Source organism: Dermacentor albipictus, chromosome 2, assembly GCF_038994185.2.
Source record: "Dermacentor albipictus isolate Rhodes 1998 colony chromosome 2, USDA_Dalb.pri_finalv2, whole genome shotgun sequence".
Taxonomy (NCBI): Eukaryota; Metazoa; Arthropoda; class Arachnida; order Ixodida; family Ixodidae; genus Dermacentor; species Dermacentor albipictus.
Window position 1 is genome coordinate 85,740,892 of NC_091822.1, and position 24,319 is coordinate 85,765,210.

The 24,319-nt window shown below is 47.9% G+C and overlaps 1 protein-coding gene across 2 annotated transcripts in view; it reads left to right on the plus strand.

The window, feature by feature from the left end:
* The window catches only part of LOC135900992 (meso-2,3-butanediol dehydrogenase-like), a 54,115-nt gene extending 30,014 nt beyond the window's left edge, over nt 1-24,101 (plus strand). For both annotated transcript variants that reach the window (XM_065430617.1, XM_070532963.1), the window contains 3 exons: nt 2,120-2,156; nt 13,324-13,387; nt 23,570-24,101. In XM_065430617.1, the coding sequence (XP_065286689.1) occupies nt 2,120-2,156; nt 13,324-13,387; nt 23,570-23,770 (302 nt within the window). In that variant the 3' untranslated portion in view covers nt 23,771-24,101. The remainder of the gene's footprint in view (nt 1-2,119; nt 2,157-13,323; nt 13,388-23,569) is intronic.
* The last annotated feature ends 218 nt before the right edge of the window (nt 24,102-24,319 follow it).

Genomic DNA, 24,319 nt, shown 5'->3' on the forward strand with positions numbered 1-24,319 from the left:
CTCACTTCCATACCCACGGTGCATACGACGCGCTGATGCCTGCTTGGACTCGCCAGTTATGTCTCCCTTGCGCCAGCGAGAGGCTTAAGCTTCGGGCGTGCATCGCTCCGTCTCCTTCTACTGGTCGAGGGAAACGCCAGCAGTGTCTGCGCTAGCGTGCGTGGTCGTCAGTGCATTTGCTTCTGCTGCGTCAGTGGCAGGTTAACAATATTTTTAACTGGCTGCCGTTTGCTGAACGCCGGCCGCAAGCATGGAGAGCGTTCGATATCCTTCCCTTCAACAAGGGTGCTCTGAAGATGCTTTAATGGACTCCAGCGCCAGCGGACTTCAGGTTTCAGCCAAACCTAGAGTGTTCGTGTCACTCTCCGTCACAAAGCTTGTACAGCTGACGGCTCCGTATCAACGTAATTAAAGAATATTTTTATTGGTTACGTCGATCGTGTCGAGCATCTACCTTCGCCCCGCCCTGTTGCTCAAGCTCCAGACCACTATGCCCACGATCCACGTTGCACAGGTGCAATAGCATACGTCCCACACTGCGGTACTGCTGCGAACTATCTCCTAAACATTGTGCGAACACTGAGGAGTGAGGATTTGACAGACGTAGGGAGGACGAAGAACTGTTCGTGCCACGAGATGTGTTTTTGCTTCATGAAACAGCGATGTTCCTCCACTTATCCTAGAGCATGTTAGCGCAGGTTCCTCCTATGCGTTCCTGGAAACAAATTACACGAATGCATAATGGAAATGCTCTAGTACCTCGACCATATGAAGCCCAGAAACGTTTAAAAGCAGAGAAACCTAGAGATGAGTGTAGTTGGTGTAGCTTCATCGTTCGCTGTGACTGATAGGGTTACACACAAAGCCAGTGGAAACCAAGAAACACGCCACAAGTGAAGGCCAATGTTATACTCTCTTGCAGACTGTAAATATCCGATTGTTGAGATCGGTCGAATGTGATCACCCCCTGCGGTGACCCAAAATAACGTGCCAATTTGTGAACCTGTTTGTTCTACATGATTCAATGAATGCTAAACAGCATTTGTCCATGATGCGGAATTAGGCGTTGCAATTTATCGTAATATGTGAGGACACCGCGCACCACCTTACTTTAAACAGCCTCTCGGTACGGCGCAATCATTCTCGCAATTGGTCTGGGCATTGCAGTCAGTATAAACTGGCCGCCATGTAGTTCCGATTTGACGCAATGAAGTTATTTATCTGCAATGTCAATTGAAGCAACAAATGCAACGCGAGGAGCGCCGTTGTCCAGAACAGCTCGAGGAACAGATCCTACGCGTTACCACAAATTACCACCGCAGCTTCTGCTTAAACTCGTGCAGGCGCACACATGAAATATATTGCAGTAAGATCATGCAACAGCATCGCTAATCAGAAATTTACAATGGTTACGTACTTTCCAGAAACACCGATGAAGTATACCCTTGCATTTTTTTAACAATTTCACGCGAGCTTCGACCACACCATATGTCAGCAGTCTTATAAAGGCGACGAGTGGTGGCAGCGGCGGCAGTTTCTATGGGCGCAGAAGACGATTTACAGTTGGAATGTATTCTGCTGCGCTTTTCGCTTAAGCAGTGGCCCTCACCGCTACAAGCCAGTTGACATGCCGTGCGGTCGACGTTCGCGCGATATTGTTAAAAAACCCATGGGTCTATTTAACGTGTTTTCAGTTTACCTCTGCTTCGTAAACTTTATGAGGCAGTCTACATCGCCCATATTTTTCACTAATGCAATCACCCGACATATGCATGCTGTGACTCGCCTCAGGCGGTGTATGCTTGATGCATAACGGCTTCGTCTTCAGCACTGCACTCGCGCGGCTTTTCTATAAGACTTGTAAGAAAGTGCAAGGCTGTTTTTTTTTGCAGGAAAAGAGATAGAACAGCGTTATAGGCTGCTATATTTCACAACGTTGCAGGAAGAATATATTTGAGCCTAGCCTTGTATTTGCAATTGTCCAGAATTTATTAAGAGGCGCTTAAAAGAGGAACTCTAGCAAGAATACTCAAACCTGCCAACTGTGAAACATTGCAGTCAGTGCTCTGATAGATACGGCAACTCATTTCAATGTTTTTTTTCTTTTTTTTCGTTGCAGAGAATGCCCCGTACGGTGTACGTGTGAACTCAATCAAGTAAGATCACTCTTAAGCTCCTCGCTGTGCTTGCTTAATCAGCCGTTTCCTGTTGCATCGTTTCGGCACCTACAAGCATCCTGCACAACTACTATCTAGTGTTTCAGAACCTATGCACTGTTGGAATCAATGATTTGGTGTACATTTCGCTGGTGGCTGGTTGTCAAATCTCTTTTGAGCTTTTAGAAGGAGTTACCAGACGGACGAACAAGTTTCGATTAGGAGAACAATTGTGTGTGTGTCGCAGGCCTGGGAGCGATGACAGCAGCAAAGAAACTACAACAGAGACGACGATGGTATCGCCGCGGCATTCGCTTGTTTCTGTCGTTATTTTCGGTCATTTGTCTGCTATCACGCTGGCACCACACTGTCTTCTTTCCCCGCCGACGCCACATTATGGCGTTCTGCCATGCAAGGCACAATATTAAACTCTTGCGATATTTATGTTTATACAGTACACCAGTCACAAGCTAGGCCGAAACGCAAACACGAGATCAGGCGGATGCAGTGTGAGACTGATGCGGCAACGTTAATGGCTATATTTGATTATCGCCGAAGAAACGAATGGTGATGAAGAGGTGACTGTTTGATGTCTGTCTGTCTGTCTGTCTGTCGTTCTGTCTGTCTTGTAAAGGCGCTTATTAGTCAGCGGCGTTTGTACGGACCGTTAGAGCAGGGCATGGACTCCCAGCACGAGCGGCACTCACGAACAAAATCGCTGAAGAGGACGACCCACTAGAAAGCGCTGGGGATGACAACCCACTAAATCGTTCTAATTCTACGCTTTAATTACGTCTGGGAACGAAAAGGCGCCCACCCGATGACCTAGCAGCTCGTCACTATGAATGGGCCATAGTAGGTCTTGAGGTGGTAGACGTTGAAAATGTCTCGTCCACGATGTCGTATGTCCGAATGCGGTTCAACACGCTCGATGACATAGTTGACCAGAGATATGCGTTGTATGACATGGTAGGGGCCCTTCATACTTGCGCAGTAGTTTCGATGAAATCGCAGGTGCAGCGGAAGGGACCGATAGCCACACAAGAACTTCGGGGAGGAACATGGGTGCAGAAAGGGTGTTACCGAGAACGCTATTCAGGCGCTCTTGGTCATTTGAAGTAAAGGCCCGCGCGAGATCACGACACGCTTTGGCATGGCTGGCTGCGGCAGAAATAGACGCACACTAAGATGCATCTGCTTGTAGAGAAGCATTGTGTCGATTGTGTGCGACGGGTGCCGGCCGCACAATAAGAAGGGTGAAAGGCCAGTGGTGCCGGTATTGTAGGCGTAGTTGGCGAAGTGCAGAATGGGGAAGTCAAATTTGTGCGGTTGCAGGCTACGTACATTGCGAGCATGCCGCCGAGCGTGTGGTTAAAACGTTCTGTAAGGCCATTGGTCTGTGAATTGTGAGCAGTAGCTGTTCGGTGCACAATGTGGCACTCTTTGAGGATGGCCACATTGATCAAGAGCACTTTTATAAAGACGTATGTGTGCTTTACAGGTCCATACAAGACGATATTACATGTACCACAGGTTTTATGCGAAGCTTTAGGTTTCCACTGCGCATACCAAACAGGCCATGAAAACACTCCACTGGGCACTGTGCGAGTCGCCGATGGGAGTACTTCACCTGTCCTTGGAATGTGCACAGCACGTGTGACCATTGGAGGCCATTATACCGTTGTTCTATTTATCGTCCTTGAACACTGTCCGCACGGCCTAATTCTCGGCCTCTACTTCCTTTCCAAACACTCTGCCCAAATTGACTGCTCCACAGGTGTTGTACAGTTGGATCTGCCGCTTCCTGCCGACGCAACAACTTGCGCTTCACACCGCTTATGTTCAGCTGAGTTTGCAAGGCTGTCTCTACAAGCGGCTACCTGTGTCCTCCTGACGCCCTGTCCTCCCGTACCTGATGGCGAGTACGTCGTGTCGCCGCTTACTGACGTGGTCTTGTCGCGCAATATCGCCCTGCCGAGCACCTTAGTCCGGATCCGCGAAAACTGCGCTTGCGTGCCCATCCTCAATTTTGGATTTTCGTCGCATGTGCTGCCACACGGTATCGCCATAGCGCATATCACTCCTTTGGAAGAATTGGAGGTTTCTTCTTTGACCTCTGAATCCGTCCTCAGTACCAGCGGACCTTTGTCCCCCACTCCTCCATCCTCGACGCCTACGGACGATGTTTCTAAGATGATCGCCCCAGACCTTCCTTCCGAGCAAACCAAAGCTCTTCTTCACCTCCTGTCATCTTATCGGGACATCTTTGATTTAGACGACCGTCCACTTGGTCAGACATCTGTTGTCACGCGTCGCATCAACACCGGTGACGCCAGCCCCATTCATAGGCGCCCATATCGTGTCTCCGCAACAGAAAGTGCCATCATACAAAAAGAGGTAGACAGGATGCTGTACAAGGACATCATTGAACCTTCAAGTAGCCCGTGGGCACCACCAGTTCTATTAGTACAGAAGAAAGACAACTCGTGGCGCTTCTGCGTTGACTACCGTCACCTTAACAGAATAACAAAGAAGGATGTTTATCGCCTGCCTCGCATTGATGACGCTCTTGACTGCCTTCATGGATCCCAATATTTTTCATCAATTGACCTCCGCTCCGGCTATTGGCAGATTAGCGTCGATGAGATGGACCGCGAGAAAACCGCCTTCGTCACTCCGGATGGTCTGTACCAATTTAAAGTCATGCCCTTTGGATTATGCAATGCGCCAGCTACATTCGAGCGCATGATGGACTCTCTCTTGCGCGGCTTGAAGTGGTCTACATGCCTCTGTTACCTCGACGACGTGATTGTGTTTTCGCCGAACTTTGAGAGCCATCTGCGGCGTCTCTCAACAATACTCTCCGTGTTTCGCAGGGCTGGCCTTCAGCTAAACTCCTCCAAGTGCCATTTCGGTCGCCGTGAAATTAACATGCTCGGCCATCTCGTCAACGCTGCCGGAATCCAACCTGATCCACAGAAAGTTCACGCCGTGCGAAATTTTCCTGTACCTTGTTCAACCAACGATTTAGGCGAACCCTAAATTAGACGAAGATATAACGTACGCGGAAGTTTATGAGGCGGCACAATCCGCAGTTAAAAACTCGGCACCGGACCCAGACTCGATCACAAATGCAATGATTCGAAACATGGATTCGGTAGCCCTAGCGAAAATCACAAAGATATTTAATAGCGAGTGCTGGGCCAAGGGAGACTTACCCCAAGAGTGGAAATTGGCTAAAATAATCATGATCCCCAAACCAAAAAAGAATCCCTCGATTGATACACTACGGCCGGTGTCGCTCACGTCCTGCCTAGGTAAGCTCTATGAAAGGGTTATCCATAGCAGATTGCAGCGATACCTGGAAGAGCGGAGCTGGTTCCCGCACTCCATGATAGGATTTCGCCCGGGTTTATCTTGCCAGGACGCATTCTTCCTACTTAGAGACGAAATTCTAACTATTATACCGTACGGCGACGAGAGACTAGTCCTAGCACTAGACCTTAAAGGAGCCTTCGACAACGTCTCTCACGCCGCAATATTGGAGGAACTCGGACTGGCGGGTTGTCGTGAGCGCACATACAATTACTTAAGAGCGTTTCTTTCCAACCGCGAGGCGAGCATCAGTATTGGCCAAATCACTTTGGATTTATTTAAAATGCCTGACAAAGGAACACCTCAAGGAGCTATATTATCTCATCTTCTCTTCAACATTGCGATGTGTCGCCTCGCGCGCGATCTGGATCGGATACCCGACCTAGGTTACACGCTCTACGCAGACGACATCACGCTGTGGATGAGCAGGGGTTCACTAGGGGATAAGGAATATACGCTCCAAAGTGCAGTATTAGCGGTGGAGAAATTTTCTAGATGGAGTGGCTTGAAGTGCGCTCCCGAAAAATCTGAGGTTATCCGGATACACGCGAAAGGCTACAAATCCATAGGATCGATTAACATTGTGGTGGAGGGCCAATCAGTCCGAGAGGTACCCACAATGCGAGTCCTGGGTTTGTGGCTTCAGAGCGACGGGAGAGCACTACAGACACTCAAGACCCTCAAATCCACAGCCAACAACATAGCCCAATTGATACGTCGCGTGACGTATCGAAACGCGGGAATGCGAGAAGACGACACCCTAAGGTTCGTACAGGCCTTAGTGGTTAGTCGAATAACGTATGGCTTACCGTACAAAATCCTGAACAGGGAGGAGGAAAAGCAGGCTGACACAATAATCCGAACCGCTTTCAAAGCTGCTCTGGGCCTGCCTAAATGTACTTCAACGGAGCGCATGTTAGCTTTGGGAGTGCACAATACTTTCGACGAACTGAGGCAAGCCACCCTGATGCGACAGAAGGAGCGCCTCAGCTTCACAAAAACTGGTAGGGCAATATTGGCTAGACTCAATATCCCAGCATACCCCATTTATCTCACAGAGCAGGCCGTACCTCTCCCTCCTTCGATGAGATCCAAAATTACAGTAGCCCCAATTCCAAAGAATATGCATCCAGAGTACAACAAAGAAAGGCGCAAAGCACGTGCACAACACATTCAATCAGTCACTCTAATAACCATAGGTACAACACGTACTACACGGCCGCAGCTCTGTATGCAGAGGCGACCGGGCAGCGCTACCAAAGGAGGTACGCCCTCGCAGTCGTGAACGCTATCAGCCAACAGCATATTACCGCGTCGGCCACGGCGGGATCCCCAACCTCGGCCGAAATGCTAGCAGTGGCGATCGCACTCGCTCATGCGGAGCGCTCGCAAAGGGACTCGGTCGTGGTCACGGACTCCCAGGAGACATGTCGCATGTTTCTCAAGGGGCACGTGACTGCGGCTAGCCTCGCGATAATCCCTAGATCCTTCAACCACCATCATCGCCTACTCTGGTGCCCGGGCCACGCGGGGGTACAGGGGAACGAAAAGGCTAACGCGTTAGCTCGCGGGTTCACTAACCGAGCGACGGCGTCCTCTTCTAAGCCCACCCACCCGCACTACCCCTCACAAAATTCCACCAATTTAAATGCCAAAGACATCCTTGCTCATCAGCGTGGAGTCCGAAGAAAATACCCGCCGCCTCATCCACAACTTAACGGGGAAGAGGCCGCCGATGGGCGTAAAATACAGACCGGGGTGTTCCCCCATTTAAAATTGCTGAACGCCATGTATCCCACTCGTTATAGGGCCAACTGTCCTTGGTGCGGTGGCATACCTACCCTAATGTACATAACCTGGGAGTGCACTAAGCACCCTCATAGGACAAACACCAGTAGGACAATGGAGCAGTGGGAGGCACAGCTCGCCCGCTCCGACCTGGCAGGACAAAAGTCCTTAATTAGCCAGGTCAGGCAGGCGGCAGAGGCCAGTGGGGCCCTGGACTGAGAGGCTCCGAACACTCCTCCTTCAAATCTTTATAATTACAATAAAGTTTCTCTCTCTCTCTCTCCCCAATTCTGTCACACTTTGACCCTTCTGCGCCCACTGAAGTACGAACTGACGCGAGTGGTCATGGCATCGGTCTTGGCCCGCTGCGTCAGCAGGGCCAAGACCGTGTCATCGCTTACGCTAGCCGCCTTCTTTCCACGCCCGAGCGAAATTACTCCATTACTGAGAGAGAATGTCTCGCGCTCGTATGGGTGGTCGCGAAATTTCGGCCGTACCTTTTCGGTCGGCGCTTCTGCGTCGTAACCGATCATCATGCCCTCTGCTGGCTCTCCACTTTGAAAGACCCCACTGGACGACTTGCACGTTCGGCCTTGCGTCTACAAGAATATACATTTTCTATTATGTATAAGTCAGGGCGCCTGCATAAAGACGCTGACTGCCTGTCCCGCAATCCAGTGGATCCACCGGACGATACTGATGCAGACTCGGACATCAGTGTTCTATCCCTCTCCGGCTTCCTCCATATTGGCGACGAGCAGCGCAAAGATCCTGTTCTTCGAACGCTTATGGAACGCCTAAGCTCCTCGCCCAATGACCCGTCCCTCCGGATGTTCACCTTCCGCGATGGAACTTCATGCCGTCGTAGCGTTCGTCCTGACGGCCCGGAGCTCCTCCTAGTCGTTCCCCAGCACCTTCGACTAGCCGTGCTCCATCAACTTCATGACGCTCCTACTGCTGGACATCTGGGCATCACTCGAACATACGACCGCCTGCGGCGACGCTTCTTCTGGCCCGGCATTTATCGCTCTGTGCGCCGTTATGTCACTTCTTGCGACCTGTGTCAGCGCCGGAAGCCGCCTGCTATGCCTCCCGCTGCTTTGCTTCAACCAAGTGACGCCCCTACAGAGCCCTTCTTCCGTGTGGGCCTAGACCTCCTTGGCCCCTTTCCAATTTCCATCAAAGGAAACAAATGGATTGCTGTGGCAACCGATTATGCCACGAGATATGCCATCGCACGAGCGCTACCAACCAGCTGCGCTACAGATGTCGCCGACTTCTTACTATACGACGTCATCCTGCACCACGGCGCCCCTCACCAGTTGCTGACGGATCGCGGCCGCTACTTTCTATCGAAGGTCGTCGATGATCTGCTCCGCTCCTGTTCTACACAACACCAGATTGCTACCGCGCACCACCCTGAAACAAACAGCCTCACCGAGCGACTCAACCGCACGCTAACTGAAATGCTGGCCATGAACGTTTCCGACGATCACCGCGACTGGGACGTCGCTTTACCGTACATCACTTTCGCATACAACTCGTCCCGTCACGATACTGCCGGATTTTCCCCATTTTACCTGTTGTATGGCCGCGACCCCACCTTGCCCTTTGACACGTTGCTACCTTCCGCAGTACAATCACCCAGCACTGATTACGCTCGCGATGGTATTGACTTAGCCGCCCAGGCCCGAGAAGTCGCCCGTCATCGCCTCACAGTCTCGCAAGCTTCTCAAAAGCGACGCTACGACCTTCGCCACCGAGACTCCCATTTTTCACCTGGTTCCCTTGTCCTTCTCTGGACGCCTTCACGTCGCGTCGGCTTGTCCGAAAACCTACTTTCCCGTTATTCTGGACCGTACCTGATCTTACGCCAACTGTCCGACGTGACATACGAGATCGCCCCAGTCGGTCAGCCTTCAGTGCATCGCAACGTCACCAGCGATGTTGTTCACGTCGCCAGGCTGAAGCCCGGAAGCTATGTCCACCCATTAAGTGAGGCTCCATAACTTGCACCGGGACGGCGCTACTCCACCGGGAGGGTGATGTTACGGTGAAGTGAAGGAAGAAGTTGGATTGGTCGAGAGGAAGACGAAGCCTGGTACTTGCCTGAACGCCATTAACCTCACTTGTAAATATACATTATTTTACATTCGTGGGCCTGCTTTCTTACTGCAACAATATTTTTCAACTAAGTGCAGTTGGGCCAACTGGAATAGTGCCAAAACAGGCTGGTAAGACGAATTTCTGTGGTTCAAAAGCGATACGTATTGGGCGAGTTGGTTGTACATGGCTCTTATTAGACGTTCTTATGTTGTGTGTCCCTTCTTGGTTCCACGTCCTGTCTTTGTGCGCGAAAAAGTCTAATAAAGACTTTTTGTGCATCTCGGGAATCGAAAGATAAATAGGGGAGGCGCATTTCTTATTGTACTCTTTCGAAGTTGTCAGTAAGGTAGTATCTTGTTAACTGCCAGCAATGGCAACGAACAATGCTACCATTTTTCCCATACGCGAGAACGGTCGCTGAATCAGCCGGTTAATAAGTGTTTGTCCATTTGACCCTCGGGGAAGACACTCTACGTGATATAACGCTCCCTGGTCTGCTTGCAGCCACGGGGGCAGCTGATTTACTTCACTGAGTAGTGGAACAGACTAGGCGTCACGAGGTAATTCAAGAATAACTCGGAGGGCAAACGATGGTCCGTTGAACACTGGGAAGGCATACATCATGCCAGAAAGTACAGATGATTGATATAGCTGTAATGCTGTTATCTGGTCCCAACCATCGCCCCTAGAAGTCAAGGCGACCGCTAATCTGAGTAGCGACTGCGATTTGCGCCGCACAGACGTGACGGCAGGGCGCCATGGTAGGCGATCATAAATAGTTACGCCCAGGTAGCCGTGTTGCTGTACCCAATCTATCGGTGTATCTTTGAGGTATGGCCGTCTCCTGGTTCGACGAGCGCATTGTCTAGGATCCTATGCAATTACGGCTGACTTAGCGGGCGAAATCTGCAGAGCAACTTCTTCCATCGACTCTGATGTGACATTCAGAGCTCTCTGCAAGATTCAAGGTAGACGTGGACCATGGTGCGAAGGACCGCTGATCCACAGTGCGATGTCATCATTATAGACTGCTAAACTTACTGGAAAGCCACATTCGTTAGGCAATCGGCTTGGAAGTATAGCAAGTACGCTGTTGAACAGAATCGGTGGTAAGACGCTGCCTTGCGGGACATTACACTTAAGAGTGCGAGATTCACTTGTTGCTCCTGCAATGCGCACTTCCGTTTTGCGCTCTGATCGAAAATGGCCCACAAAACGAAGCACATCCACAAAACGAAGCAAGTTACCCAAGATTCTCGCAGTCCTAAGTGCCAAAACAATCGCCCCACGTGGTACCGAATGAAATGCTTCAGGTATGTCTAGGAATATTACATACGCAGAAAAAAATATTTTTCAAGAAAAATTTATTAGGTTGCTGTTTGCAGATGTCATTCAAGCTTACCACGACCTCAACATGCACGGATGCTACCGTCATAGTCACAATGTTGTTGTATGTGATGGTCGCTTCACTTTAGGACGACTTCGAAGACTTCCGTTTTGAACGCTGATGCTTAGCAGGTACGAAGGCATACGAGCTATCCGACCTTGCATCAGACTCGGAATCGCCAGCTTCTGATGCCACTGAAGAGTTAAGACACTTTTTTGCAGCAGGAGGCCTGTCCCTGCCTCCAGACCGTTGCACCACCATCGCCTCCATCGCAAGCTTTGCAGGGAGGGTCTCCCAGCAAAGCAGGAGTCTTGAGGGCGAGTACAAAGAGCACTGGGTGATGCTGTTGCACGATGAAGCACAAAATTAGAAAACTTCTGCATCAAAAGGAACCATTAACTGAATGCAAGAACTTTGTCGTCATTCACCTCACAGGACAGGAAACAGCGCAAGAAATGCATGCACCAAAAAAGGTGCATACTTGACGAACGCTGGAACTTGTTATTCAGCATTGGTTCGGTCGACTCCTTCTTTCTTCTGTAGGCCTTTATTTTGCTGATTTTGCTCTTAAACAAATGCTGTACACCGCAGCACCAGAGTCAATGTTGTGCTGCAGCTGCACTGTAAGCAATCCAATGAACAATGCTCATTCCCATTCATGAGCATTTCTATGAACCTTAATTTATTAGCAGCGGCTGATAAATGGTACTTCGTGAAGTTAAACTCAGCTTTAATATTAGCGCAAGAGCTACAAGGCCGTGCGCAATCTAGTAACATCCGAACTCCCGGCAACAAACGGCTAACAAATACTCGAACATGTTGGGCGTACACGAAGCGCGACGAAAAAGACATTCAACGAGGGATCACTCTCTTGATGACATTGTTTTTGATGCTTCATCCATTCTCCACATCACCAACTTGTCGTCGATTAGCCCAATGACCTGTAGCAGAGGACTAACAAGTTATTGTATTGTTGCAAATATTGTATGCACAGTAAACTACACGGCTGTTTTTGCATTTTGTCCCCAGCGCAATGCGACCGCCGCGGCTGGTATGTGATCCCGCAATATCATGCTCCGCAGTCCAACGCCAAAATTGCTAGGCAACCCTGCTGGGTTGAAAAACAAATATATCAGTCATGTACCACCCACGACCACCCACATTAAATCCTTAAAAAGCAGTGCCTTCTAAAAAACATCACGCGAATATAGTCGCACCCAACTCTTCTTTTGGAAGTAGACGTTGCTATTGAGCACTAATTAAACTAAGGAGGTGTAAGGAAAAGACACGCACAGAGGTTTTTCATCATTTTAGCAGCAAGAAGTGGGGCGGTAGGTCTCTACTTGATATATGTTGCAGCAAAAAGACATACATTAGAAAACAAGACTTAAAATTTCGTCGATGTTGGGCATTATTTTTCGCACGTGAATTTTATATTATCTCCTCATTTCGTTATGCCTATTACAGAGGAAAACAACCCCAGCTAGTTGCCAGCGTTGCTACGAGCCTCTTGCTTCGCACTTACCAGCAAACCACACTGTCCCGATAGGACACAGCAAAGATGAAAACTGCAGCTGTGGGTTTGGCTAAGTTGTGACGCGAGCTGTCTCATTTTCTCATGCCTTAGACATAATACCCCATAGCGCTTTGTGGAAGGATGATAGATTACGCTTGACATATTGAATACCCCATTCGGCCTGCGGAACTTGCGCGCGTCTTCTTCTTCCCTTCATATTGAGTAGGTGGCGTTGCGATCCAAGAGCTGAAAAGTGGATCAGTTATGCTATAAAATGTTTATGATATGTTGCAGTTCTATAAGAAGCTTTTATGGGCAGGGAACGTCTTCGCTGCTGTTACGCCCATTCATGATGTCCCACTATATGGAACTCGAAGGGAGTTGATTCGGCGCCCATTGCATCTAGCATTACCCCGTAGCAGGCCCCTCATAAGAATGCGCGCACACGTCTTTGAGGGAAATACATACAGACCATGGGTTCGCCAAAAAAATGTAAAAAAGCATTTATTCGTAATGCAGATGCTTAAAGTGGATTTCACGAATGTACTGCCAACTTTACAACTCCAAGTTCATACTCCAGTCCTGAACTTCAGGTTAGAATCACAGCCGAATACGAAATACGGCATTACCACTGAATCCCTGGTCTTCATACTTTTGCCAAGGCGAGTACAAGGCACGGCACCAAGCGGCCCCACCACAGCTGTAGTAGGGCTGGTGCGGCTTGGGGGGACTCTTTGACATAACGACATCTGTCTACCTCTCGAACATCACCTGTTGAATCTACGAGGAGCGGCTAACAATATCTGAACGCGTCGTGTGTCGGAGTTTGAGCACCTACATTATTTTCGTTACGTCGTGCTAATGCTGAGGTATGATGGTGAAGAAGACCTTGGCGCTAGGCCTAACGTTGCGTGCAAGTGTGAGGGCGACGTGCGACGTAGTCAAAAATGACAAGCACACCTTTATGTATATTCACTGTTCTTTTTTTTTTGCAGCCCAGCTTATATCAAGACGACGATGGGGAAAGCACCTACTGTCAGCGTAGAGGAACATATGGAGGTATGCGCGATAAATAATTTTAATATTAATAGCATTAACAATTATAATAAACTTCGCGGTATTCATCGTATAATATACGCGCACATGCATAGAGTATAGGCCCGGCTGCATTTTGCGTATGAAAGTCGCAACAGATTTCTGTGCTCAATATTTATTTGTACTACCCACAGGGCCAGATGCATTAGAGAGGGAAGTGTAACACGTATGGTACATTGTAAAGAACAAGTAAGTGGTAGTAAAACATTGCAAGGTACAATAGTTTCTTGATAGAAAGTATAAGCTTGTGTGTCATTACAGACAACAGTGCAAAATGTCATGGTAGCACAATATTTCCTAAAGTTGGAAAAAGGGGCGCCAGCTCTCTAGATACAATATCAGCAAAACATTTTTTCTAATATACGAAGTGTTCTTGCGAAGACTTCAAGTAATTTTTGAAGATTATCTGTGACAGCTAGCACAATTATAACGCTTGCATTGGATTGCTCAAAGAGGCGTAAATTATTTGCAGGAGAAATCGTAATACATATCGACAAATTGCGAAATACTGACTGATTCTTGTTCTAACTATTAGCCGTACGGCTCTTATTACAATTTAGCAATGGAAGCCAGAGAGTTCGTAAACCGGATTCAATTAGAGCGAATTCTCAGGATTAAGCCTGCAAACATATCATTCGACATCTTTGCGATGAAATACATTGCCGCCGCAATTGCATTTGTGCTTCAAAGCATGCAATAGGATTTGCTAAAGAAGCAAGTGGAAGAGCAGAGTATAATTTTGAGAAGTTGGGGCATTGCATTAACAAAACATTTGTGGCCGAATGTAAGTGTCAGGAAACAAAGAGGGATAGGATATGACGTCAAACATCTTCTAGTTTATTTTGAGCACACCCTCCAAATATATCTATTTCTGAGAAATGCGCACACACAGAGAGCGCGCACATGCAAACGTACTATCTTCCAGAACTATCCAAAAACAAATATTCACTGTTGTAGTGCTATAAAGAAGTGACACTGACGTAACGGTTTTTCATCCTAATATTGCTACGTGCTACTCGGCAAAGATATTGTCGAGCATTGGATTTAGCAGGACGTGCCCATAAGCGACCATTGGCTGATCTGAGGACGACTATGTAGCTTCCTTGTTAGATGTTGACTGGCTTCCATGTGGGCCAGTGCTTGCTACCCCTTGTAAATACACCTTCTAAATAATTTCTTTACTGCGTTTCCCCGAACTATTTATTTTGTGGAGGTCTTCTGACCAACGAGTTGCGCAGTAGACGCGAACTCGGATCTACAGCTATGTCGCCAGATAATGACACGTTTCCGCTCGCTACGCCTTCGACCACCGCTCACTTTATCACATTCTAAAAGCTCAGGGATCCCGCGACCTTTTCCTAGGCAAACGGCGTTGACGTGGTTGTGTCGTTCAGCATGTACGAGCGTGTCAATAAGCAGAATGGCTGGGATCAAACTCTAATGTCCGTAGCAAAAGTGGGAATAGCGAAAGTAAATATTTTTGAGTGAACCAGTGCCCAGAAAGACAGGCTGCACTAAAAGCACAATGATAGCCGCGAACACAGTCGGTGACGATCGGACGTTTGATCAGTGGGTAATGCGCGTCGACTATGATGTATGAGTCATCGAAGGTTCCAGAGTAATCAGTGGCGCCCGCGTGCCTTCAAGAAATAGCGCCCAATTCGCATGCTCATCGCTCATACAATCAGATCACGGAAGCTTTGGTGACAACAAACAACAGATAGAACTACTGGTAACATTCAAGTTTCCGATGCATACAAACGCGTGCTGCCTTGAGCGATGACGTTTACCATTCGTTATTTACTGAAAAGCTGTCACCAAAAACGACAAACAAGTATACATGTCCATATTTTATCCCGGTGGAGCCGCTCGCCTCTGGTTTGGGTCCCGCGAGGACGATCTCGACAACTTGGACGCGTTCAAGCCGCACCGGCGGGACCTTTTCGGCAACCCAATTGGTCGACAGCTTGCAGCAGAAAAACAACTGGCGGTAATTTTTTAATAAATAAATAATTTATTTACAGTAATCTTATTATTAATAAATATTATTTATTAATATTGCTATCAATAAATATTATTTACAATAATTTAATTCATTTTTTTTAATAATTTACAGGCCCAGTTGCCGACCATAATCGCTTAATCGATCCAGAAACCCGACGGAAGAGAAAAAAGCCAGTGATAAGCCTATCTGTGTTCGCTGCAGCCAAGCTGGACACATTGCTCGCTACTGCTGCAGCCAGTGACCCTCTCAGTCTTCTAGATCATTTCTTACTTACTCTAGTTCCTTCTGTGCTGCAAGCCGCTATCCACCCCGTACCGAATAATCTGAACCAAGTGACCATGAGGAAGATACCAAATACGCACAGTCGCCTCCGCCGCATCGCCATCCATCTCGTTCACCGACTTGTCGCCGCTGTCCTTTAGCCATCGCTTTTCGCCGGAAAACTTGACTGCACATCTTCTGAAGAAGAAAGTGCAGTGTAAATCTTGACGCGAAAATCCTCTGTTGCCTTTACGTTGCCACCGCAACTGTGCTCGTGGACAGCGTAGCTTCTAGAGTTTTGGTTGCCACTGGGGCGCACGTCGCTGTTGTGAGTGCCAGTTTTCATCATTGTAAGAACAGCTGTTGTTGGGATGTGCACAACTCGGGCTATCATTGCTGGTCACTAAGTGGTCATTACTTTCTCGGTCCTTGCGTAGTGCCCTCACGACTCCTGGCCTATTCTTACACATAATTTATTGCCGAATTTGAGAATTCAAGAGGATTTCGTTATAAATGATCACAAGTTATTTAGAACACTACTCGGCATATTGTTTGAGAAACGTATTAGGGATGCCGTTTGGAATAGGAGACTTATTTTTGTGTAAATTTAGTTGCGCGGCAAAAACCACTTCGACGGATATTGATAGGTCTTGAAATTTAAGGCAAGGTGACCGAAATTCAGCGCCACGCCTACTCCATTGAAAACACTGAAAAAGTAATCGTTGACAGCTGATGCAATGCGATGAGGATAATTAATTTCATTCTGATTTGGTCGAATTTTCCTAACTGGGTCTGTAGCATGGCACCGGCAGTCTAGCTGCCGTCAAGAAAGAAGGGAGACGTTGATGACCCAGTGGTCAGCCGAGAACAACGCACAAGGGTTTGTTACACACATTTATAAAGTGAACGGGAACAGGGGTGGCGGAACCTGGAGAGTGAAGATAGAAAAGTAACTTGGCGCATGCGCATTGACAGCTCGCACATGACGCGGTGGTTTGACACCGCATTTTACAACAGGGTGCTTCTTTTGTGTCAAGTGTCTCCGAAATTTTGAAGGTTCAGCTGCAAGAAAGTTATGGATTTTGACATTGAAATAGCTCTAAACTGAATTAACACGGCAAGGTGGACGAGTTAGTGATTGAACACGTTCCTAGGGGTGGGCAGCGCAACCCGGACGAAAGACAAAAGGAAGTTCACGATGTGAGCGCAGACAAACAACTGGTTTATTTTTTCAAACGAGTCACTAAAATATACAGAGATGTAAACACGTGTATAGGGACGCTTACAACGGCGAAAGGGTGTTAGCCTATCTTGCCATTCAAAAACTCAGTTTCTTTATCTTGCAGAGCGATAGAAGTCTGGCTGACGCATGCTCCTGAGTTTAAATACATGAAGTGGGCTTCCACAATCTCGCGGTTGATTTGATTCATACTTTTATGCAATATTTCGGTTCGTTCAAACAAATGCTTGCATAAGCAATCTCTACAACGCGCGGGCAGATTTGAGCCAGTTGCATTCCTGATCGCACCTTGGTGCTCCCTGAGGTGTATGTTAAGGCAAGCGTCCCGTCGGCCCAAAGTACTTTTTTCCGCTCGAAAGGGGAATGACGTAGACCACTCCCACTGAGCATGCCACGAGCTGCCCTGAGTGTTTGACGCTGCACATAGCCTTGGACGCCTGTTTAGAGGTATTGACAAGATTTCAAATCTTCTTTAACATGTCGCTTGTTGAAAACACGACTTGAACACCATATTTCATGGCTGTATTTTTTAACCCGTGCACCATCTGATGTACATAAAGGATGACTGCAAACTTTTTTTACCGTTTCTATGTGTGCTCGGGGTGCTTCCGCTTTTGTTTTCTTGACTAGCCCTTCACATATTGACACAATGATAGATTTTGAAAACCGGCCTTCTCCAGGCTATTAAGTTGTTACGAAAAACTCAGATTGGCGAGGTCGGGGCATGACTTCCTAAGTGTCGAACCTGAACACGTCATAGCAATTCCTCTTTTCACTAGTTTTGAGTGCGCCGATGCGTAGTGTAGAATTGGTTTGCTTGCCCTGGGGTTATAATGCCAATATGTTGCGCTGTTAATCTTATCTCCGAATCCAAAAATTGAATTTCGTAATTATTCGGCAATTCATGACTAGTTCTGAGACCCATTCCTTTATGAAAGGCTGTGAGAATAACGACAATATCTGTGGAACTAGTTTGACAGTGGGTAACTACCAAGTAGTCATCAACAAGCCTGAAGCACTTCATCAATGTTCCTGCCAAGATGCTCTCGAGTGCGCGGTCAACAGCGCCGAGAACGATCTCGCTAAGAATTGTTCCAACCTGAGAGCCAATGCAGACCCCCCCTGCTTATATATATGCATCTGAGTTGATGACGTAGACTGCGAAACCTGCGAAAAGCAGCATGTCGCAGGTTCAAAGTGTGCAGGTCCAAAGATTCAGCTTCACAGGTGTGCGCTGACTGGCTCGTCGAAACGAAGCATTGCTCGGTGGTCTTGATAAAAGAACGAAATCATGTTTCGCCTGACGGAAGCTTTGCAGCGGCGAAGTGCATCGTGTGAATGAAGAACAAGAAGGGGCTCCTTGGGCTCTTGCCGTGCCCACTCAACAACAGAACGCAAATGCCTCGCTGTTGTAAAGGCAGTTGCAAAATTTTGTCATTATCTGTTAGGCCAACCGTTCACATTGATATCTGACCACTGTCCCCTCTATTGGTTCACCTCTATGAAATATCCTACAGGCAGACTCGCTCGATGGGCACTGTGCCCGCAAGAGTGCCCCTACATGGTCGTACACAAGAGAGAACCTGTACAAAGATGCGCATTGTTTGTCCCGGAATCCTGTGGCCGACTATGACTCTTCGTGCACAGAATCCGTCAGTTGCGTCTTTTCCATGAGCCCGTCTCTTAAGATCGCGGACGAACAGCGTCGGGACACCTACTTAAGTTAAATAAGAGAGCGCCTGGAATCCTCTCTCAGCGACGTCTCTCTGTGCATGTCCGTGCTGAACATTATATCGCCGAAACGTGTACCCTGATAGTAATGATGTTTTAGTTATACCATTACACCTGCGCTTCGCAGTTCTTCATGAGTGTCACGACGCCCTAACGGCTGTCCACCTTGGTGTCACTCGCATATGTAATCGCTTGCCCCGTCACAGCTATTGGCCTGGCTTAGCCCGCTCAACACGGTGTTCGGTCAGCGCCTGTTTGCTGCTGCCAACGCCGTAAGAAACCATCCATGCTTCCTGCTGGCTAACTTCAGCCCGTCCACATCCCGTGTAAACCATTTTACCGTGTCGGTTTGCGCCTTCTCGAACCATTTCGTACATCTACTTCAGGAAACAAATGTGCTGCAGTCACCACCGATTACGCGGCGCGCTACCCCATCACAAGCGCTGGCGACCAGCTGTGCTCCAGACGTGGAGGATACAATACAATACAATACAATACAATACAATACAATACAATACAATACAATACAATCTTTATTGTGCATAAGGAAAACAAAGTACATATAGCAGGCCTACCAAAGCCTCAGAGGGCTTGACTGGCAGTGCCTGACAGTCAGGTCACAGAAAATTGCACAGGGTTAATAGCGGAGTTTGTTATTAGCGGGTCGGAACAAAATGTTGAACAGTTGTACAAAATGGTACATCTGTGGTGAAGAGGAAGACGAAGAAGGCGCTCTTGTTGCAGCTGTGCGCGTGATCAGCGTTTGTCGACTGCCAGCGCTACCAGACTGTGCCCAGTGCCTCTTAATAAATCGCCGTATTACATTTGGAGGAGGTGCGGGGTAAAAACCCGCAAGGTAAAGACCCAGCAAGTTCCTCGCGAATGGCCCGTCTAATGGGAGCAGCCAGAGATGTGTGAGGCTGGGGAGGTCCATCATTGAGAGGCAGCATGGACAATTGGCGTGCCACCTCCTCACGAATGAAATCCTTAATCTCAAGAGAGAGCGATGCTGCTGGCGTGGTGTTCGAGCGAAGCGTGAGGCCCGAGAGAGAGTCGCCAGGTGCGAGAGCGCTGCGCGCAAGGACCCTTTGTCGACGCAGCTCATCGAAGCTCTGGCAAAGAGTGACGACAGCTGCCACAGAAGTAGGGTTCCGCGCCAGGAGCATTTGAAATGCGTCGTCCTCGATGCCCTTGAGGATGTGCTTCACCTTGTCCTCTTCAGTGATGGTGGAATCGACGCGGGCGCAAATATCGACGACATCCTCGATGTAACTTGTATAAGTCTCGCCGGGCTGTTGAGCGCGCTGGCGGAGGCGTTGTTCTGCACGGAGTTTTCGCAAGGCTGGGCGACCGAAGACTTCCGCGAAGGCAGTTTTGAAAGCGGACCAGGTTTGCAGTTCCCGTTCGTGATTGTGGAACCAGAGGTTCGCAACGTCAGCAAGATAGAACATGACGCTACGGAGCTTCGTCGGGTCATCCCACTTGTTGTGTTCACTGACGCGCTCGTAGGTAGAGAGCCAGTCTTCTACGTCAGTCTCACCTGATCCGCTAAAAACAGGAGGGTCCCGCTGCCGTTGCATGGCGCCGCACATGACAGGAGCGGCAGATGCGCCGAGTGGATTGTTGGGAGCGTCGGTCATAGTAGCGGCTGGAGCAGATGTTAAAGTTCGGCTGCGAAGTTCCAGGGCGAGGTCGGGGAGTGGAGCACCTTCCACCAAACATCGACAATTCTAAGTTGTTTCTTAATCTCACGTCTCGTGTTTGCTTCTAATACAGACGCTGGCAATTTATTAAATATGGCTGGAACATAGTGTTGCCGTGTTCTCCTTCCGTACTTTGTCGCAGTCTTGGGGATGACGTAGGGTTCCTTCGGTCTTAAGGAGCGGACAGGCGTATATCGTGTTTTAAAATCGTTATTCCAGAAGTGCTTAATTACAACAATTTCGCTAATCAGAGAAGTGAAGTTTGGCAAATTCAACAACCTAAAGACGTCTGTATCTTGCTTTGGACACAAATCGTAAGCCACTGTTGACAGCAGTGAACGTAAAATTGAATTAATTCTTGAGCTCCACCTAAGAGTACAATGGCCATACACAGTCAAGCCATAACGTAGCACACTGTAGGCTAAAGCATGCACAATAATTTTTCGAACGGAGATTGGCATAAGACATCGCATATTGTATAATACACAGGAGACCGCGCGCAGCCTTTTACAGATGTGTGATAATTGCGAGTTCCATAAAAGATCACAGTCAAAAAGCAACCCAAGATACTTAACAGAAGATGCACTTTTGACAGGTTGACATGTACATCCAAAACAGTCTGATGTGTGCAAGAATAGTGTCGTAGGCAGGATTTTTTTCATGGGGTTATGGAAACAGACAAGTCGCGTTTTAGAAGGGTTGATGGTTATTAAATTAGCCGCAAACCAGTCCATAGCTTTAGTTGCCTCATTCCGTAAGGAGCTGATTGCATCAGAGTAATTAGTTGCACAAGATACAAGAACAGTATCATCGGCACATTGATATATATAATTACCTACTACATTGGACAAATCATTCACATAAATGTTAAAAAGCAGGGGGCTTAATATTGAGCCCTGAGGGACTCCAGAATGAATACTGGTAAAAACACTTAAACTATCTCCCACCTTTACACACTGTCGCCTATCCTGCAGAAAGTTAGTCAATTCAAGAATGACCCACGAAAGCCTAGGAGAGACAGTTTCTGCAACAAAATCTCATGACAAACACTGCCAAATGCCTTAGAGGCATCCATAAAGAGGGCACATGCTACCCGGTTACGGTCTAGTGTCAAGTTTAAAAGATCTTAAAGGTTAAAAGATCTTAAAGTTTAAAAGAGTTAAAAGGGTCTGCGCAGATCCAGGTTCACCGATGCCAGCGGCTGCACTGCCCATGTCTCAGTGAAGCGTCCGATGACCGCATGCAGTACCTGCCGAAAGGCGTGAAATGATTAGCTCCGGGAACGTATTTGCCGCTGACTACAGTCAGTGGCAAATACGTTCCCGGAGCTAATCATTTCACGCCTTTCGGCAGGTGAGCCTTTTGCTCTTACTTATTTTATTATCTCCTCCCTGGTGTAATTTTAGTACATGGAGTACCAGGTCAATTGCTGAGTGACCGAAGCGTCACCATTCGGTCTGAAGATATCGACGTCATGTTATGCTACTGCACTACGCAACACATGATCGCGCCGTCATACCATCCTCTGACGAACGGCCTCATCCAGCACTTGAATCTAAGCTTGACAGACACGCTTTCGAAGTATGGGTCGGCAGACTACCTTGAATAGGAACTTTCGCTGCCATACGTGACGATCGCTTATAATTCCTCCTGCCACGACATTGCTCGATACTCTCCTCATTTCCTTTTGTTCTTACGTGAACCAACTTTACCTTTGGACAAGTTTCTTCCTCCCCGTGCAAATGAATATGTACGCGACATCATTGCACGCGCTGATAACGTGCGGCAGATAGCCCGTAGTAGACCAGCTACTTCCAAAGCTACAACCAGTTCCACCACGTAGAACGTTTTTCTCCGGATGCCCTCGTGCTGCTGTAGACCACCACCATGAACCGCAAATGGGCCTCTTTTAAAAGCTGATGTCTCCCTACATGGGCCCCTACGATGGCCTTCGAAAAATGACTGACTAGATCTAGATTGCGTCCACCACTCTTAATTCATCTTCTGTTCCGTTCTTCGGCGACGTCGTCCAAATTTTGAGACTGAAGCATTATCAGCTGTCCTCTGCTGTGGGTCCTCCGTGGCGCCAGGTCGGCGCTTGTGCCGGTGGAGGTCATGCTATGTGACATTCGAAGATGATGCCTACCTTTCGATTTATTGTCACGCTCCTATAAATGGTCACTGACTGATCTGGGAACGACGACGTGCCCTGCTGGATGTTTGCTGGCTTCCATGTTGGCGAGTGCTTGCTACCTCTTGTAAATGCACCTTGTAAATACTTTCCCAACTGTGCTTCACCATAACAATATGAAGGCTTCAAGCATGTTCCGTGCTAATATATCTCATCTTCCTACCAAACGCGTATCCACAAATCGCTGTACGCAACAGCATGAGACGCAATTTAGCGGCAGGTGTGAGCCCACACCATCCTTAATCGATAATATGTGTTCCCTTAGGCGGCCATTACCACAGCGACTGGTTTAGCCTATGTAAACAAATGACGCCCACCATGCAACGCACAAGTGGTCTCGAATGCCTTTTTTGACAACGAGCTTCTCCTTTTGGGAACAAATGCGGGCACAAAGCTTCAAAAACTTGTTAGGTGCCGAGAAAACCATTTGCACGTCATGCTTGTTCGCAACCTTTTCAAGTTGTGGACAATCTAATGCATGAACGGCAGTAAAGTGGTCTCTTCTTCTTCATGGTCTCAGGCTTTCTGCTGCATCCTTTCAAATTCATTTCAAGCTCTGCTGCAGAAGTTGAAAGGATGCACTCAGATTTTGAGGTCCTTCTACAGCTGCATTACTGATGCTCTATCTGCTCTATCACTTAAACGCACTGCCTGCAGTGCGTTTAAGCATCATTTGATGTGCCAGTATGGTATAAAGGTTATAAACAGGGATAAGGTGCCTCAAATTTATAGCTCTAAACTTTAGCGCCAAAAATACTGTTTAGGGATACATACATCTTCCTATTTCGCCATTTTACCATTCTTCAATGAAAAGTTTAACGCTCTTGCCTCCTTGGGTGCCTCGTTATCCAGCCTTTCTGAGGTACCTTATCCCTGTTTATAACCTTTATACCACAGTGTGCTATTCCAACTGTCAGCACCTTTCTTGACTTTGGATTTGATGTGCCAAGTTACATTCGCGGTAAATATTGACTCCTACGGACTTTTTTGTTGTCTGAACCTTGCGTCCGTGCAGATGATGGAGAAAAATGCCAGTGCTCTGCATGCCCTTGCACGAGTGGCCGCACCGGAAGAAGTGGCTCACTGCATCGCCTTCCTGGCATCCGATGACGCCGCCTTTGTCACGGGGACCACGATGCCCTTCGATGGAGGCATGCTCCTTCTGTCCACTGTCTCGGATTCCCCTAGAGTGTTCGATGACAAGAAGAGTACTTAAGATGCCAAGAGCGTAGCCTTGTCATTGTGTCAGGACGAACTGCAGAAACTAAGGAAGCCCTGGCAACCCGTTTTTACAAATATCCCAAATAACTGCTGTGCCTCGCAATTAACGCAATTTTTATCTCGCGCTCTTAGAGGAGCACATCTGTCTTAGCCCCGTTAGTGCAAAGAAGGACGAATACAGTAGTCTGCAATGCACAAACTAAAAAAACGACCAGTTACTCGTGCAGAAGTGAACTGCCCACAAGCCTTAGTTGTTATTTTGGAGGACACACATTCAGCATGGCACCTTCACTGAGCAATCTACGCAAAAGGCAAAATAAATTTATATGAATTTTACCTTACATGGACTTGATTACATTCGATGTGACGTGAGTATTAAGCTCTTCCTTTTTACCTTTTTTTCTAAAGATACCTCGTTATCTTACCGCTTGACTCGCGTCGGTGTCGTACGCTTTTGGCGTCTAGGCGTTCTAGCCTGCTTTTACACCGATATCAATGCGAACGAAGTTCACTGAACGGGCAACGCACTGATTGATTATATAGA